The sequence below is a fragment of the Barbatula barbatula genome, assembly GCF_947034865.1.
Source record: "Barbatula barbatula genome assembly, chromosome: 17".
Taxonomy (NCBI): domain Eukaryota; kingdom Metazoa; phylum Chordata; class Actinopteri; order Cypriniformes; family Nemacheilidae; genus Barbatula; species Barbatula barbatula.
The window spans coordinates 5,645,245-5,661,334 of record NC_136780.1 but is presented as its reverse complement, the minus strand read 5'-3'; the positions used below and the strand labels follow the sequence as shown (position 1 = coordinate 5,661,334).

The 16,090-nt window shown below is 40.7% G+C and overlaps 1 protein-coding gene across 1 annotated transcript in view; it reads right to left on the bottom strand.

Annotated features, from left to right (window-relative positions):
- Nucleotides 1-16,090, bottom strand: part of camta1a (calmodulin binding transcription activator 1a) — a gene marked incomplete at its 3' end in the record, with an annotated part of 300,879 nt that overhangs the window by 120,697 nt on the left and 164,092 nt on the right. Inside the window, exon 4 of the mRNA XM_079479109.1 lies at nt 2,519-2,654. Coding sequence (XP_079335235.1) covers nt 2,519-2,654 — 136 coding nt within the window. The remainder of the gene's footprint in view (nt 1-2,518; nt 2,655-16,090) is intronic.

Genomic DNA, 16,090 nt, shown 5'->3' with positions numbered 1-16,090 from the left:
ATGATTAATTAAATAATAACTGTTTATTAAGTATTTTCTCAATTGTTTTAAAGGGGGATTTTACAATTTAAAAAAAGTATTTAATAATTTATTTCATTAAATGGTTTATTTAAAATGATTTAATTATTTAAAATATTATACAAATTTAATACACATTTATAATATAAAAAAACGTGACACTTCAGTCTGTGAGAAAAAGCCCTTGGCGAAACTGCTCTAAAGGTGAAGGTCACGGAATTTATGAGCGTTTGCAGTAAACAGGTCTGAGGCAGACTGATAGGGCAAGGTTATTATCCTGAAGAGCACAGCTCTGATTGATCGCCACCCGCGCGGTCAGAGAGAACTACGCGAGGACGTACACAACGGCCTCTCCCCCTTTATACCGCAAGATGAGTATAAACACAGGACCATCAGAGTCTGCTCGCCGGTGGAACCATCTCAACTGAGTCCTCATTACATTGCACCTATGGTGACTCTGTCATTTGACTGTAGTCTCTTCTTACACCGTGTTTGAGCGCAGAGTGGGATTTTTTAAGCCTGCTGTGAGATTGGAAGTTCCACTGCGCACCTCTCTCTCTTTTCTTTCTGCTTGCCAGACACGCTGTTTTCCGCTGAGTCCACCTCAGCACCAAAGCTGTCGTGCCGCCCAACTGAAATTAGCCCACTGTAAGCCACAGCCGTTTATACAGAAAAAAACATATGGAGGCATGTTAGAGGATAAGCCTGCCAGATGACAGTTGGTGATGCTGGCTGAAGGATACAAAAAAAGAAACATGTTCATTTGAGTCACCCAAGGTTTTTTCGAGGGTTTCTGCAGCACAGTGAGGGAGCTCAACTCTGAGTTACCTCAGCTCATGTGAGATCTTTAGCAGAAGTGAGCGTGTCTAAGGGCCAGAGAATAAGATGACAGAGCATTATATATGGAGAACCTTGCAGCAACTCTCATATATTTCTGCAGTGAAGAACTTTGGTGCCGTACTGAGAAACTTTTAAAAGTGTAAACGTCCTTTGAGGAGGAGTTCATGCAAAAAAGAACATTCTGGTATCATTTAATCACCCTCGTATCACAGTATGGGACTGTTACAAATGAAGAAAATTTGACTGTCTGAGTGTATTCGGAGAAAGCAGTCAGCAACCAGAAGCTGAAAGCAGTCAAAACAAGTATTCAAAACTTTGTGTAAGAAGCAGACAGAAATGTAAGCAATTATTAACAACAAATAGTTTATTCTGCCACAGCTTTCAAATGTCATTTTCTTTCATGAATTTATAAAATCGCTTAAATGATTAATTGATGCAGTCAAATGACTTGTTTTGGTTGAGGCATGTTTTGTAACTGACTTTAAAGATGGCAAAAAAAGATTGAATATTGTAGCGTGTGACTTATCTGTGCCCTTGTAATTTTAAATAAAAAAACACTGACCTCCCATCCCTCGAAACTTCTCATCATTTCTTGTCACGAGGAATGATGCGAGGGCAGAGCTTTCAATATGATCCTTACTTCAATTTCATGCCGACTTTAATATGCGAAAAAGTACGAAAAAGTACTAAAAAAACTATAATTTGGGTCAAACTAAGCAATTTTATGTTTGTTGACATATAACTTTTACGTGCATAGAAACTAATATTGGACTCTTTTTATTCATTCTATTCTTTATTCACTAGTCACGATTCTTTCATTCTATTCAAAAACAAAACAAACAACATGTTCAAACAAACACAAAATTCAGGGTTCGAAGTTTGACAATGGGGGAATAAGCCTAAATGACCACACGGTTTTCATTTTTGGGTGAACCATCTCTTTACGATGTAAAAGGCCAGAGAACAAGACAATCTGTAGTAACTCCAAAATTCATCTAAAACATCTGCTGTGAAATAATGTTCTGCCAAAAACTGATTGGCAGAAACTCGGCTGTTAAGTGAGGTCTGTTCACTATTTAATGAGAGCTTGATGAAGAGAGAACAAACTGAGAATAATACACATCTTGGCAAGTCTATCGTGTTCGTGCAAAACAGCCACACATGACCACGACAAGAGGCTCTGCTATCTCAGTGACACCAAAAATGATAGATGTTCAGTGCAACCCTCAAAAACAAAAGAGCAGAATTCTGGACCAGCAGCCATGCTGTTTGGTGTGTGCGTGTGTGTATGAGTGGATATAAATCAAAGGGAGCTCTCGCACACGCACGCAGAGGGGCCGTGCCAGGGCGCAGAAAAGGGCCCCGCAGTCTACCTGTGATGCCAGTGGTTCCCAGCATGGGGGAAGATTAATGCCGGCACTCTGAAGCAGAGCAAACATCCTGCGCTTAATAAGGTACAAACAATTGCTTCCATTTTGTTTGCTATCAAGGGAAAACTAAACTTGGGCTGCTGCTTGGCCAAATTTTTTATTCTCAGTGTGGACTTGAAAAGTTAGAGTCGACTGGGGTCCGCTAGGCATTCGCGATACAAAAGGGCACAAAAGGTAAAAACAGCTATTATTGCACTAGCATGGTCAGTGATGCAGACGCATTGTCTTACCTCAACTCCTTGTACTTTCAGCTTCATGTGATCCTCTCGCGTGGTCTTCCCATCTTTCCTTTTCTTCCAGCAGTAGCCGTCCTTTCTGTACTTCACCTTCTTCCTGTTGTATAGGATCATCGACCCATTCTGTGGCCTAGATTCAGACGTGAGGGAAAAAGAAAGCGGATTTAGTGTGTTTTGGTGTGTTTTTTCCATAAGACTAAAATGTGTATAAAGATAACAAATACGCTTTGTTTGTTTGTCAAGGGAAAAACATTGTACGGCATATTTTATACCGACTGACGACCAGCGCCACGCACGCGCTGGAGTACGTCCCGTAGGAAACCGCACGGAAAAACATCCTCAACAATTCATTCATAATTCATTCTCACTTTACCATTCCACTGCCCTCTGGTTGATAATGATAGCGTGTATGTATCTGAAGAGCCCCCGGTTTGCTTCTCTTTATGACAGTACACATGTTCCCCAACACCTAATAATTGCAGGGTGAGAAGGTATTGCAAAACACGCCTTTGTACCCAGAGTCTCGGCTGCACGGATGCGCACACACCGTAAGCTGCACACTCAGTAAAAGCTACAGGCGAAGGCATTAATGTGCATCTATGGCTGGCAGAGTCTGGTTAGGTCCCAGGAGGCTGCAGTTTTGTTTCTTGAGAGTTAGGGAGTGTGGGAGTTCTGGCGCTTCAGCAAAGTCTCAGCCACAAAACCAGATGCAGTTAACGTCTGTTAGCCAGCCATCACTCTACCCCAGCATGGCAGCGAACATATTATACTCACCCTCTCTCTCTCTCTCTCTCTCTCTCTCTCTCATACACATACACATACACACACCCACCCAACGTACCCGAACAGCTTTCCCTCTCTGAAAACAGCAAGTCATTGTCTGCCTTGCATTGTCTTGTTTATTTTATCATTTCTTTCCCGCTCAGATTTATTTATAATACCGCATACATCAGTTTGGAGCTCAGCTCATGGGGCGTCTTGTTTATCTTGCAATTGCTCATCAATCATTTCCGGGGACGAGTCTCAGGGGCTGATGGGGCCCTTCTCTCCCCAAACCGTGCCCCCTGACAGCACCTTTTAATTAGAGGTGCCAGTCAAAATTTGTCATGCACAATCCTCTATCCCTCTCCCTCGGCCAATTTGTCAAGTGCCATCTCTTTTTTTTTATTCCCCCATTCTATAAAACCACACTTTGTCATCTGTTGACCTTAACCGTAATTAATTCTGCTTCTAATCCCACCTCCAATCTCTCATTGTTTCAATTCCATCGTGTCATCATCTAGGACCTCTCATCCTCCGCGCCTGGTTTCATTCAACTCGCTGGTCTCCTCTGTCTGAATGTCATTCTGAAAGACTTCCTGCTGCAACGCATCCATTCTTCCCCTCTCTGTTTCTCTCTGAGCTTGGGACCATGTCGACACTGTTTAAGTCATTAATCTGCTGCCTGTGATGCCTGCTGTGGGATTGAGCCCGAGACACAAGGACAGAAAGTGGCACAGAAGAAACGGGAGGAAAATCTCGGTAGACCTGAAGAGTTACAATAACCTATTCAGATTTCAAGCACATCTACGCATACACATGCATTTTTAGCACCAGTGTTGGGTAAGTTACTCAGAAGTAGTAATGAATTACTAGTTACTAATTACATATTCAATAGTGTAATAAGATGACTGTACAAATTAATTAATTAATTCTTAATTCATTTAAATAAATAATATAAAACTACATAAAGTACTCTTATTAACTGACTTAAGTATTACAAACGTGAGAAAGATACATTAATGCATCCATTTTTACGTTAGAATTAGAATTTGAATGTCAATTCCACTACTGTACACATTACACACTATTTAGTTCAATTACATCAGAAGTAATTGTTATTAAATTAGAGAAACTAAGAGTAATCCCTTACTTTACATTTTTAAGGGAAAAGTAATTAAATTACTTAATTGAATTACTTAGTAACTAGTTACACCCAACATTGATTCGCACACGGTCGAATATTCACGACTCTGATTTTCCCATAAAGTGTGGCACACACATTTTTGTGTTCCATAAATGCTTTTATTAAATCATTTCTATGCACATGTGGCAGGTGGACGTCGTTGGCTGTAACATTCACAAGTTAGACAGTCGCAACTGCAAACCCCACATTGAAGTCTGTAACACCCTGAGAAAGCAATCCATCATTCTGTGCATACGCCCCCTAACTCAGTAAATATCCCTGTGTTTTACGAGAAAACAGTGCTGCACACTTCAAATGTTTGCTAAGACCACGGGTACACCGCACGTACCTACACATCCAAAGGTGAAACAACAAACCAAAACATCTTTAAATGAATGAATAAAATGAATAAGGCAGAAAATTCATAGGGTTCAGGACCTTCCCCCTAGCCGGGAGAGCTTGTGGAATTGGGGTGAGGCTCGGAGGTCAAAGGTCTTTGTGACTTTCTTATCGGCGCAAAGCATTTTCCTATGAAAAACATTACAAATCCACCACTTTTCAATTTGAGGAAGTTGAAGGAGAGCACAGGAACTTTTTACTTTTAGTCATTCTGAGGCACGAGCAGCGTGTACTTGGTCTGTGAGATTTCTGTCTCACCGTCTGTGTACATAAGCCATTCAATTACACTTACCAGAATTATACATATTTATATGTTGCGGTGAAATGCCAACTTCCCTGTTATCAATGCACCGCGACAGGAGGCCCGTGTGTCTCAGAGGCCTAAACGTGACAGATTAATATGGAAATTTATCACGCTTTTATTCAGAACAACTCAATGTGATTCAGTCTCACCAGGTTAGCGCAGAGGATAATCAGCTTTGGCCTTCAGTCTGCACACGGACTCATCCGGAATCTCAAGAGAACCTTCATTTACCAAACATAATAGCATTCACATATTTAAATTAATCATTCAATATGACCGCCCAATGAGTGAAGGCCCTAAGCCTAGATGAGAATGTGGCTGGCAATATAATAACTGCTGTACAAATGTGTTTCACATTCCCAAATGACATTAAGACATTACCAAAACCTTGTCCTATCTATGTCAAATTTTAAAGTGTTTTATTCAACTTAAAAGGTTTTACACTAAATAATTGAACAGCACCGTTTAAATTGTATGTTTAAAATTAAGTTAATATAAGATTTAAAATATTTAAAGCGACGTGTACACTCAATGAGATGTGGACTTCATTCACTCCTTTTAAGTCGAATTGTGATTGAGACACGGTCCAGAGCTCAGTTCCAACACATTGAGCTCATCAGAAAGACGGAGTTCCAATCAGCTTTGTCCAATTCCCCTTTTCTCTCAACTGTCATATAAATAAGTGGTAAAAATGCCAAAAAGCAAATTAAAAAGAAAAAGTCTAATAGCAGAGGGAGCAATCTGTACTGAAACATCAAAGACAGATCTGTACTGAAACATGAATCAATACATCCTATTACAGTGTAAATGAGTGTCAGACATTAATCAAACGAAAGTTTAAATGAACCAAAGGCAAGGGAAGAGAGACCATATATGACGACAATGCTACCAAAGAGAAAACTTCACCCAGACCGATTTAACCCAGTAGACTATTACTCTAAAAAATCCTTTTGCGGGATGAAGAAGTTTGGCTTGGATAAACACATTCTTCCAATATACTCTGGCTCTTTAAAAATAGCTCAAAATATACGAATTTCATTAGATTGGATAACAAAATATCAAACCAAACAGCCTCTGCAAAAACTGACCTTTTTACAGAACAAACTGTCCAACAGTCATATTCTGCGGATGTATAAAGTTAGTTTCCATAAGTTATCCACAGGTGTAGTTCATCATATAAACTATGAACATGACAACCAGAATGCGTCTTCATCTTTTATCTACCGCTTCATAATTTAAAACCTATAAAAATGTCTGCTTGTGAAACTTTTTGCTTGAAAACTACGCTATACTTTCTTTCTTAAAAAGAAATGCCACTTGGTTTGATATCTTGTTCTCTAGTGCTATAACATTCATACATTTTTAATTGTGGCTTAAGTTTCCAAATACTTTTTGGGGCTACTGCTGCTCTGAGACTGATACGCCAAAAAGCGAAGCGTGAGAATTATGACCACAGTAACTCTGATGAAGAAAAGTTGTCAACAGAGTGCATTAGAGAGGGTGAAATGTTTGCCGTGGTGATCTAGTGGTACTGAAGGACCAGACCAGGCAGTTCTTCTAAAGTGCTACAAATCCTCTGGAAAGAAGAGGCTGTTTGATTAATGCAACACTTGTTGTTTTTCTCTGCGCTCGTCCTGTGAGTATAAACACAGGTGTGTGTGTTCGTGTGTGTGTGCGAGAGAGAGACAGAGAGAGCTTTGAAGATCAGGAAGACGCATGCCAATCTCCACAGGAGCAAGTGTCATCAATTACCCATCTGGCTTGTAGACGCCACATCTAAACTCCGGTTAAAGCTGACCAACATGGACTCAGACATACACATCATTCATGTACAATGGGCGCCATATGAATCGACATAAACCCATGCATGCCCTGATACTCACAGGTGCGTACTCACAAACCGGAACACACACACACACACTCTGAATAAAAAATAAACTGCACAGCATCCAGCACTGGTTGTGTACATCAAACAACAAACTGAGCTGCCTGTCAATCTCCACTGAATCAGCATTCCATACCCTCAAGTCATAATGACAGGCTCACAAAGAGTGATGCATCACTAGACCGCTTCTACACACACACACCTGGAGGGGTCCAGGGGCTTTACACAAGACACAGTATAAGTCCACTTCCTATGCAATGCCAGGTCAGTAATTTATGTAACCTTGGGTTAGGGTAACATTACTTTATTCTGCAGAATACAAAAGAAGATATTTTGAGAAACATCTCAGCGACTTCAAGTCTTCTCAATGGAAGTCCTATACAATGGAAGTCAACGGGGGACAGTGTTGTTTGGTTACCTACATTCTTCAAAATATCTTTTGTGTTCTGCAGAAGAAACTCATACAGGTTTGGAATGAAACGAGGATGAATAAATGATGAACGTTCCCTTAAAAATGAATGTGGTAAATGTTTTCTCCAGTCTCGAAAAAACTGGGCATCTGTGTCTACTCCACTGGACAGCAAATAAAAAACAAGTGATTTTGGATTCAGTCTTGATTTTTCTCAATTTGCAATCTGTGAAGCGCAACCCAAATAGACTTTGCTGCAATTAGCACAAATGACAATTATCTGAAAGTCAAGTATCCTACAGACTTCATAAACAAGTGTCAGTGTGAATCGGAGCGCGATGTGGGTTCGATGATGTGCAGATGAGTAGACAGGACCATCAGGAAGTGATTTATGTTTAAAACTATTTTAAAATGTAAATCTTCCACAGCCCTGAGATTGAAATTCAGCAGCCGAATACATCTCCTGCATGTCTGGCATAACAAATATTTCCAACTCTAAACACAAAGAAATGTTAATTTATCAAATTCATTTTTTCATTTCAATTTGATAAAATTTGTATAATTATCACAACCTCATTTATAAAAACAAATACTGTAATAAATTAGAATAATGCACTATAGAATTAGGTCTTTTAAACCCCACTGCATGCGTGTGATGGTGTAGGTTTGTTTATAAGCATATCATGTCCTCTACTACTACAACCCTACAACGCTGAAACACAGAAATAATGTGAAGGCAATGCATCGCAGTAAAGGCTAAATCTGACCTCTCCAGCAGGTGACTTCCAAACTCTCTCTCCCATATCTGATTGCCTGAGAACTGATGCTCGTTGCTTCCAGCACAAAACAGATGTTCCAGACTCGGTTATCGTGATGGGAAGAAGTCGAGACAATTTAAAAAGAAAATAAATTACACCGAATCGCACAATGTCCCTGGCTTCTGGGATCTACGGGGTTAGATAAAAGATGTCGGAGGGGAGGGGCCTGGGCTTTTTATCTGTGCCCAAAACGCCACCCGAATGGAAAGTTCAGCCTAACAGCGGCTACTGATGGGAAGGCTGATACTCAGACCTGAGAGAGGAACACATTTCGAGAGAGAGTGACAGCAAAATAAGATGTACTTATGACATCACAGTTTTCTTTTGACGATGGGACAACATCTGATCTCCGTTCAATGGTTCACTGTGTTACCGAGCAAGCCTGCTGGGCCGTTCTCTCTGCTGAGGAATGACACCGCTGTAGCCGGCTTTAATTAAAGCTTTTGAAGAGCAGGCAGGCGTGCGTGAATAAATCACCGAGCAGGCTGGCATCAAAGTGTTGGTCGATGTGGCTCGGGAGGCTATGTCTGTGTGGGGTGAGCGCTACATTGGCCTCATTCTTCAAAAGGGCCTCTCTCAGCCTGTCCAGTACCATCCAATTCATTTCTTTCGACTGTTTCACAAAACGCTCTCGGTGCATTCTCTCAATCTCACAGGAGTAGCGGTATTACAGCAAACGTGGGCGTGCGTGCGTGCGCATTATGCAAATCAAGCGTTTGTAAAATCTAATCTATTAAAATCACGTTCCCTGTCCTATCCCTGAAACGTGCAGCACGCGCTCGGTATATTGGCTGTTATTCGCTAATTTAAGTGAACGGAGGAAGCATGTTGTTTGGTTCCAGTTCTGATCGCTGGTGGGATTATTGTAAATTAGATCTATCTGCCTCTCTCTCTTCTGCTCAGAGCGTGCTGTTTGCCGTCTGATTTCTCTCCGCCGTTACTTATTATGACATTCGGTGAAGAGGATACTTTGTACTCTCAATAAAACTTGGGTGCGCAGGAATTGTTTACCGCCTAATTTCGTGTAGCAGCTCGCAAATATCTTAAGCCTCCAGAGCTTTTCCTGTGCTTCTGCTAAGAATAGCCACGCAATTAAATCTAAAACCGCCATGGTTGTGAAAACCTTGCAGAACTGGAATTGGCTACAATTTTACCGACGATCCCGCTGTGTTTATTTGATTATGCGACTATTTAGTATGAGCGTGATGAATATTCAGAGTTTCATGCTTCACAAATGCAACACACCTTCTCTGCGGCTAACTTGATGGACGTATCGTACATTAGCACTGTAACCACAATTATCAAGATCGCCTCCAGGAGCATCAACAACAGGAAGTAGAACTGTCGGTGAATCACTGTGGAGACTGTCTATCCTCCCAAGAAAGGGATGTGAGTGGAGGGACATTTATCATTCCTGGAGACACGGAGATTCTATTCCTTTCTCTCACGTAATAATTTCAGGCACGACGTGGTGCTGACATCCATTGAGGGAAAGAGGGGGAGAGAGAGCCGGAGAAAGTGAGCGCAGAGATTTTTATAAGCGTTTAACAGCTAGGCAGAGCAGCTGGAAGGAGGCCTGTTAGATGATCTCATCATTCCTCTACAGCAGTTCAAAGATCTGGTTGAACACTCTCCGCTCTGTAATAATCTGGCAAATAATGTAAGAAAAATGGTAAGGCTTCTTGTTTACAAGCCATAATACATTTGTATTTCCAGCTGAAAAACCAGCAAAACAAGGCAGCAAAAGAAGAGTGTTAAAGTTTTAGGTGCGCTTAGGTCTTAAGCTGTGGTTCTGTGTAAATGAAACGTTTCTACAGTTTTGCCAGTGTTATGAAACTAACACAGAAGGATTATTTAATGAACAGAAAACAAAACAACACAGTTTGGTTCATTGCTGGCAGCTAAAATCTGAATGCTTAAAATATAATCATATATCTGTCAACAGATCATTTCCATCTTTAACCTTACACTTAAAATAAAGGTTAAAATAAAGGTGCTATTAAAAATGTAAATGCTACAAAAGGTTCTTGACAGGGATGCCATATAGACGGTTTAAAAGGCAACCAGATATGCAAAGTCATGTGGCCCCGACTTAACTTCCGGCAGATCTCCACCAAGAATCAATAACAGTTGAGTAGCTTTAATGTAATTGAATAAAAATACACCATAGAATACTGTATTCATATTATTTTATAAATATTTAATACATAATTTGTATATAAATAATCTAAAATAAATGTAATTAGTATATTATAACCAAACAGAGATACTTGCGTCCGCTGAAACAGTCTTTAAAAAAAAATTTTGGTTACACAAAGAACCATTCGCTCAAAGGTTCTTCAAAGAACCATTTCTTACTTTTTTTAATCACAAAAAGAGCATTTTGTGAGACAGAAAGACGGTATTCAGTTGTTGAAGATGTTCTTTATGGAATAGCCAAAAAGTATTCTATGGCATCATGAAGAATCTTTATTTTAAGAGTGTATATTTCCTAAATACTACAACACTTCAAGTTATTTTAATTAAACAGTTGCAGTAAACTGTGATGTAGAAGAAAACTGCATCCCCCCAGTTTTCTGCAACTTCTGCATTGTTTGAAAAACATCAATACAGCTTTACAAGACCAGTAAATGATAAAGAGGTAAATAAGATGGATAGCTTTGACTCTAAAACTCCAAGTTCCAGAGTCCACATTTTCTCAATATTACTGACTGGTGTCAGAGCAGACCATCTTTTGTCCTCCCATCAGATGAGATGTCAATGTAGATCTTATGGATCACCTAGCCATGTCCTTCCGTCACCAACCCAGAGTCCACTCCATATCAATCCTTCACCTCACACCTACTGTATCGACAACAAAAAACTGATGACTTATGATTCCGTAATGCAATTCTGCACGAAAAATACCGTGGAGGGAGAGAGAGTCAAAGAGAGAAAGAAAGGCGTTTGATCTCTAGGTTTAAGAGCTCTGCATCACAGTTGATCAGACTGAGAGAAGATGGGTGTGTGAGAGATATTGTATATGATATAGTGTTTTTGGTCTTGGGTCTAAGGTCATCAGGAGAAGCTATAGTTGAGTTGCATCTCTCTGGGTGGTCGAGCGAATCAAAGAGTCTATATCACCTTTCACCCATCAATCATGACCCTCGCACGCCCCACTAGTGCCACACACTTAATTGGAGATCGGAGATCAGCACCCAGTCAGTTACTGCACAAACAAACACACATGCTTGCTTTCAGTCATGCTGGGGACTTTCCATTGACATCTAGACTGCTCACAAAGTTTGGCGCAAAGCTCAGCTTAGCCAAAGATTTCTCTGAAAGTTTGTTAACAGAAGCAGCAGATCATAGCGTGATAGATGTAGAATATAGTGAACACAGAATAAGAGAATCTCAAGTGCTCACTGTCCCTCTGTAATTTCTTGTAACATCACTACATTTTAGACTACATTTTAGAGCAAAGTACCCGGAGTCACCTCGCAGTGTGTTCTGTAACCAACCTCATTTTCTGAGAGAACAAGAAGAGGACAGAAGGACTGCTGGTGTGTGAACATTGTCTTTCCACACACACATCTCTTTTTAACTTTCGATGGATGAGTTTGATGTCTGTGCAGTCCTTCAGCAGAGAAGTGCATTTTAACAGCCCCGCTGAGAAACCCTCAACTCAGAGTCATGGTACAAATAGTGGAGGGAAAAAACAGACGCGGACCGGGCAGGGTGCTCCCTGGTGGAGCTTCATGGTGAGAGCTGCTCCATCTTGTTAACCCTCATGTTCTGTCCTCATGAGTCTGAAAGTCAGTGTAGCTCATAAACCTTTTAGATCTTACAAGAATTGGCTATACTTTTAACCTGATAACATTTAAAATGTCCACCATGGAAAACGTAACATTAAACTTCTGTTTGGGGTCTGAGACAGCACATGAACGTAAATACTGTACAAGAGGTAATTTCATAAATTGGTATTATGCAAGGTTGCAGTCTTTGGGTCAGCAAATATGAAGTTACTATAGTTAAGTGAATCTCAGCACAACACAAGGGTTAAATAAAGCGAAATGTGAGCTCTCAGCTTACTTGTGCGGGTTAAAACAAATGCGTTTCGTATTTCACAAGTGCCAGTGCATGGCCGTTGCATGGCCTTCTGCAGCCTTTGGTCTTGGCAGCATCACCTCTGGCCTGAGAGCAAGAAAGGCATCCTTCCCCCAGCCTGAAATCCGAGCAGCCGAATGATGGAAATTGACTTCTTTTGGATGAAATCACCCTTGCTTGACATTTAGCCCTGCACACCACACGTCATCCAGTGCACAGAGGCATCGTGGGTATTCACATTCACGCCAAATCGCACTCTTACTACAAATTGGTTCAAAAGCAAGATTTGTGTGTGTGTGTGTCTGTTAATACCGAAATGCACAGTTTAAGGGGGAAAGCTGTCACTCACTTGTCTCCGGAGGGAGAGTAGATGAGAAAGAGCGATTGAGAAAAGGAAAGAGTCGACTAATGAGGCTGAGTAGAGAGCAAAGACTGCGGCATTCCCATTGTCACGTTGAGGGAATGGCAGTGAAACTGACAAAGGGTGCCCGACACTTTAAGACTGTCATTAAACTTTCCCCCGGACGCATTTTACGACTGCCTTTGTGTTTCGGAGGGGAAGGGGATCGTAAAGCAGCGCTTTGTCTAGTTGCGATCGATTTATTTCCTTCGTTAGGGCCATGACATTGCCTGCTTATGACGTCCACACGCAGACCGTAATTATACAACTGTTCTCGGTTTATTGACAGAACTTTGTTATTTTAATTAGGCTTTATTGGTTTGCGGGAGTCGCAAGAGCAAGTAACGGTGTCAGACGGGGATGATCAATGACAGATGTATTTTTGGAAACGATGATAACCAGTTATGGAGTGGAGGGAGGCGTGATGAGGCATAAGCCGATTGGCTGCGAGAGATTTTACACAATGTTTATTCACAAGGGCCTCTGACTGCAGATAGGTGAGTGAAAGGGACACAGGAGAGACACTCTGGTCATAATAATAGTGTTTGTGTGTTGATGGGTGTAGAGGTGTTACAAATGAGCGAGCGGGCAGTCGGCAGGAGGTTTTGCGCTGCTGTGTGTGAAGGTGACCTCCGGGGGGGAAGAGGCCACCTGCTTGCTGGGATGGGGTGACAGCAGCCCACCTGTCCTGACGGCGAGCCGCAGAACCCCCATCTGCACCCCGCAGGACGTCCTCTCCCCCAGGGCTCGCTGACCGCCACTGTCAGACCCTCCAACAGGCTGACCGCCTGTCCTCCAACTGACGCCCAGCAGAGCGGCGGCAAGACATGCAATTTGCTGGCTGGCAGCAGCCGTGTCCCCATGTCGCTTCGAACCCCCGAAGCTTTTAGGATGCAGTAATGATGAGTCATTCATAAGATCTTGCTAAGGTTTGATGGAGCGGTCTGAGCGCACACATCCTGGTAGGAGGTTTGACAATGCCCAGTTTTCAAAAAAGCTCTGCAGGTGTCTGCTGTTCAAATATTTTCAGCTATCATCACTGCGGACGAGCGAATACTGCTGTTCTCTGTACAAAAATACAATTGATACTTTCAACCGCTGATTTGACCTCTCTTTGACCTGTTTTTATATTGCGGGTCCCTTTGACCTGTTACCTCACCACCATCCCCCCATTCCCCCCTCACACATCATCATAATCTGCTCAGCTATCTATGAATGCTAAACAGTGTTGTTGGCACATAACGCTAATGAATAATGGAAAAATGGATTAAGTGTTGGCACATTACACTTGTGAATAATGGATAAAAAAGTGTTTCTGTTAAAAAGGTACATTTGAGTTTCAATGAAAACACCATTAAAATAGGATAAATAATAATAATAAGAATTTACATAAACATATTGATAAATAAACAAAATGTTGACACTAAATAAAGTACCTTCATACACAAAATGCAGCCGATTCAGTTCTTGACTACCTCGATATTAAGTCTTAGATTTTAGACACCATTGCAACACCACTTTTTCATTATTTGTTAGTTTGTTTTCCCCCACTTAACATAAATAGTGACATAAAACTTACTGCTGTTTTTCAATCTAAATGTTGAACCTTTATATCCATAACTCATCAGTATTATTAGGGGCCAACATATATAAAATATAGTCTATTTATTAGTTTTCCCAACATTAACAATCAGGAACAACAGGATAATGGTCAACGTTTGATCAGAATTACTTTTCTATGACAAAAAAACCCATTGGTGTACAGACACAAACCATCCTGGTGTCCATCTCATCCTCGCATACACTAGCTGTGTGGACGTACGGTAACTACTGTACAGAACCGATTATTTAGCCAGCAGAGAGCGAAAGATAGAAAGTGTGGGCGAGAGAGAGAGAGAAGCAGAACACAATCATGACACATATTAGGAAAAATATGTTTTCATATCAATCTGCTAAATCCAAATATTTGTATAAACAAGTCAAACAAATTCAAATATTACCCTTGGCTAATTTGTCTCTGGCACTACTGCATGCTTATCCACAGAACACAATGTGTTTGTAATCAATCAGACTGGACTCAAGCCCTAGAATTGCTGACGGATGTAAAGGGAATGGCTGGCCATCTTTTGCTCTAGTCCTTTTCTCTTCTCACTGTTCTACACGATTGCCTGTTGAATCAGTGGTAGTCTTTCCAGAAAACACAATGATATCTTTACCATGCAGCAAATATATCACAGAGAGAAGCTGATTAACTGCTCTGATGCTCAAAGAGCTCAAGTTTTGCAAAGCTCTTTTGAGATCTAAGATGTCAGACCTCCACATCTAAAGCACTGACATCTATGTTTTCAGTCAGAACATGGCAAGACTCCGTCAAGGACCTTAGAATTCAGAGCTGACTGTGATAAGTATTTTTTTCTTAAGACAATTATAATGAAACAGTTGTGGATGCTTGCCATGGTGTTGCTATGCAGTCACTAAGGTAGTGATAGCCTTTATAGGCTATACACTATACCGATCAAAGGTTTAGAGTCACCTGACAGAAATGTATAAACATGTATAACTTGATTTAAAGGTATGTGATTAAATGTTTGCACAAATTAGCTTTGCAGAGACAAACATAATTCAACATATTATATAATACACTAACTCTAAAAAAAGAGTTATGTTTAACCCGGCGTTGGGTCAAAAAGGAATGAACCAAGCCGTTGGGTTAAATGAACCCAGCAAATAGATTATATCCGACCCAACAATGGATTAAAACATTACAAATTTTTTGATATTTTCAACCATCTCAACTGTTGCTGGGTTGAAAATAATCCAATGTTTTTTAGAGTGTATTTATAATACAATTTATTTTATTACAAATCTCAAATTAAATTAATTTACTGAACTATAAACAATAGTAAGTAAGAGTCCAGCCTAAAGGGGAACTACTTGAGTTTACCATTATCTTAAATTGAAAATTTGTAAAAAAGATGGACTCCAACTCTTTGAATGGTATGCAATTTATTTGTTTTTCAAAACGTTGACAGCTTTTTTCTAGTGACGCTCAAAGCTTACAACAATACTGTGAATACTGTATGATGCAGTTGAGTTTAATATCTCTCTTGATACACTTATACTCAGATGGACCACCTTTAGAGGCCTCAGTGTCCATCTGTAGTGAAGTGTTAGAAAGAGATACTGGGCTAAAGTACCTTTGGGATAAAGTGTCCCCTCTGGACTGTTTGGATAGCAGGCGGCACTCTGCATCAGTCCCCCATTCAGCTCGATTAGCCACTGTATGCTCTGATAATCCAGTGCAGCCTGGATTTACAAAA